Here is a 3764-nt window from a genome sequence, read left to right as displayed (position 1 = left end):
CCATCGACACATTTGAAGAACAACTTTTTCTTTTGTTGAATTTCCATCATCAGAGATCTTGCATTTTTTTACACACACCATTGCACTACCAAAACTCAATTTCAAACTCGTCTATTCGACTCCTTCACTCAACAATTTCTCATCTAAAAGCTTCATTAGCTGATTTGTTTCTGTCATTTCGTCTTGACAAAATCGAAGCAATGAAGGAAATTTGCCTCGTTGTTGACTGTACAGTCATTCCCACGAATAGGTCAAGAGGAAGACAGGAATTCTTGAAGAAGTACTTTAGCGGAATGCATCACATTTTCTGTGTGAAAGCTGAAGTTGAAGTTTATCCCAGGATCGGGACTGCCAGCACGATAAGTTCTATATACACAAAATCAACGCACGATTTCACAATATTCAAAGACCACAACCGTATATTTGTACCAAAGCTGGGTAAATCCAAGATTCTTGCAGACTCAGCCTTCATCGGAGCTCGCACAGATATCGATGCAATTGTCACCGATCCTGTTGGCACACCTGAGCTGGCCACACATAGAGTCATTGTGGAAAGATTCTTTGGTCGATTGAAAACTCTGTTTTCAATCTTTCGAAGACAATGACTATTTGAAGTTGAGAATGTTGCAAATTATTTTAATGTCGTTTGTTGTTTGAAAAATTTTCAAATATTACGAAATCCATTGACAAGGGCAGATGGGGAAGGAAATCAGCATATTTTGGAAAACTTGTGGACGGAGCATTTACAAAAACAAAAAGCAAGACTAATAGCGAATGAGAGATATCGAATAAAATTGAAAAACAGATTAAATCCGAGCTTGTCAATTACACCCACAATAACTACTTTTCACGCACAAATAGACAGTTTATTATTCATTCCATTGCCCATATTTTAATTTATTATCTTTTATATGATTTTTTTGAAAACTCTTTCAACCAATATATTTTCTCATTTTTTTATTCAGATATTTCACAGAATGAAAAGGAAGGCGCACTGAAAAAGAAATGTGAAGAAGAAAAGAAAGAAAAGCGAAAAATCGAAGAAAAAGAAGAAAAAGAAGAAAAAGATAGAAATGAAACGAAAAGGATTGATTTGGAAGAAAATGATAGTGACGAAGATGATAATTCCATGGCCTGGTATTTACCAGGTCAGTGGAAATCAATTAAACCTTCTTCTGCATCTTCTTTATCTCCTTTTCCTACAACACTGCATTTAACAGAAGCGGAAAAGGAAAAAAGAATCACTCCAAGTCCTTTAAGGCTGCTTTTGGAACAAAGGAATTAGTTTTTTTCAGTAATTTTTCCAATTTTTTAATCATTCACCTTTTTATAAAAAAAAAAATAAAAGAGAATAAATAATTTAACTTATTGTTTGTTTACAAGAATGTTTATATGAAAAATATTGAAATGAAACAAAAATCGTTGTTTTCCCTTAAGTTTTATTTGAAATAAACGTTGAAATTGAATTAATAATGATCCTGATTTAAAATAAAACGGCACAGCTGTTTATAGCTTAAAACATGTGAAAATAATCATTTGAAATCGTTAAATGGTTAATCGTAAGTATATCATGTGAAAGAATTAAAAATTAATGCAAACCTTTTGAACTATTAAAAAAACTCAAAATTTGCTAAAAACAGATCAAAACACCATGAATTTTATATAGATGCATAAAATATCAAAGTTTTGTGAATAATCGAAACGAAGGAATCAAATAAAAGAAGAAACAAAAAAATAATAAGATCAGTTTTTCAAACATTTCGTAATTCCTATTTTGGACCAAGTTAGATTGAGAAAGTTCCAATTTGATTGAATCAATTCCAAAAAAGATGTTGACATTTTTGTTTTTAAAACAAATTAATTTTTTGTCCAAGATTAGAAAAACGTCTTCTGGAACTTAAACGTTGTGTTTTTGTCAATTGCAATGGCATTCATCAATCTCTTTTTATCAAATGCTAAAAACAAAAAAGTCAAAGATAAAACGATTTGATTCTTTCACTATGAATTTAAAAAAAAGGTGAAACAAAAACGATCACAAAAATTATTTTTTATAATGTATTTATTCGATCATTTTTTTTATCTTCTTCTGAAAATGAGTCAATCTAATTTTCTGGATGATTTTTTTCTCATATTGAAGAAAGGAATGTTTTACCCAAATTTTCTCATCAAAAAGTGGAAGAGAAAATAATGTCCATGATTGAAGATGCATTATCCAAATTTTCTGACGAAGATTTTGGCTTTTTCAGAATGACTGGTTTCAAATAGAGTGAGTTTGATCTTCTTGTTCGTCATGTTCAACCCGAGATATACCCTCATCCGTGTGAAGGCAGAGTTATTGAAAAATTGGACAATCAATTATTCTTGCTATTAAAATTTTTTTCATTTTGGATCACCAACTGTTTCTCATCTTATCACCTCACCTCTTAAAACGCATGAATCAACTCTTTGACTTATTCATTCATTCTTGCGATCAATCAAAGTCTCTTTATCTGATGTTTTTCTCACTTTTAGACCTGGAAAAATTCGTGAAATGGAGGAGTTTTTATTTAAAAATTGTTCAGTTTTTCCGGTGAGCAAAATAGGGAAAGAATTTAATTAAAAAAGCAATTGTTAAAGTGGAAAGCACAAATATAATAGTGTAAAAGTTGAAGTTGGAGTGAATCAGAAAACGGAAACTGCAAGCAAAGTCATCAAGGTTCATGACTGAGTAGTTCACAACTATGTGGTGTTTCGTGAGCATAACTCTCAGTTCGCATCACGCTTGCAAGGAGGAAAAATCATTACAGATTCGGCTTATGTTGGTGTTTAAAGTGAATTTGGAACAATAATAAACAAACTTGTTGGAGCACCAGAGCTTGTTACACATGAAAAAATAGTCGAACGCTTTTTTTTGTCGTTAGAAAACATAATTTTCAATATTTCGTCGACCTTGTCCCCTAAAAATTTTTACGTTGCGTGCTGTTTAACAAATTATCACATGCCACATAACCAATTATCGGAGGAAAATTCTGAGGCAAATCAACTTTTCCTCTCTGATCTAGTTACAAAAGTTAAGGAAAAAAGACAGAAAAAGGAACAAGCAAATGAAAAATGCAGAGCCAGATAAATTAATCGATTGAACACAAGTTCAACTCCAACTTCAACTTAAACATCTTTGCATTCGCTTGAAGATTGTTAGAATTTTCATATTTTACTCATGTTGACTTTATTAAAGTTAACAATATAATTCAAAATTTTTTTTTAAATACCATACAAATTTATTTATTCGAGTGATGATTCACTTGAGCAAAAAATACAGATCAATGATGAAAATAGTCAAAGCTATTGAGATCAGAAAGTTGTTTAAACGATGAATAAAGATAATCAAGAATTATTGATTTCTGATTGAAATGAAAGTTTTGCAACAGATAACATTTATTTTTTTTTGAAATGGTTGCTTTCTAATTAATGGAAGTCTGCCAAGCAACTTTTTCTTCTTGCAATTCTTCTTTTATAACTTCAACATCATCTAATTCTTCTTCTGTTCTGTTCCCACCAAAACATAACCTTTTTTCTTCTTCATATGAAACATCATCTTCATCAACAACTCAACCAGCTTCATCTGTATCTCCACAATATCCAACGACAATTCTTATTTCTAATCAAACAACACTTTCTCATTCATCTGAGTTGCAATCATCACAAGAAACATTTATGAATGAAGGAGAAACTTCCACTAATACAATTCATTTAACTTCTTCTCCACTTTCAATTTTTTCTCTTCC

The 3764-nt window shown here is 31.0% G+C and overlaps 1 protein-coding gene across 1 annotated transcript; it reads left to right on the top strand.

Annotated features, from left to right (window-relative positions):
• Positions 1 to 200: 200 nt before the first annotated feature.
• MONOS_11266 (putative DDE superfamily endonuclease) lies at positions 201 to 605 on the top strand (the record flags this gene model as incomplete). The annotated part of the gene is made up of 1 exon (XM_067863781.1): positions 201 to 605. The coding sequence occupies one exon, from the start codon at positions 201 to 203 to the stop codon at positions 603 to 605; it is 405 nt and encodes a 134-aa protein (XP_067721195.1).
• Between the last annotated feature and the right edge of the window lie 3159 nt (positions 606 to 3764).

This window comes from Monocercomonoides exilis, assembly GCF_001643675.1.
Source record: "Monocercomonoides exilis strain PA203 chromosome Unknown scaffold48-729018, whole genome shotgun sequence".
NCBI lineage: Eukaryota > Preaxostyla > Oxymonadida > Polymastigidae > Monocercomonoides > Monocercomonoides exilis.
This window is presented reverse-complemented; position numbering and strand designations above follow the sequence as displayed.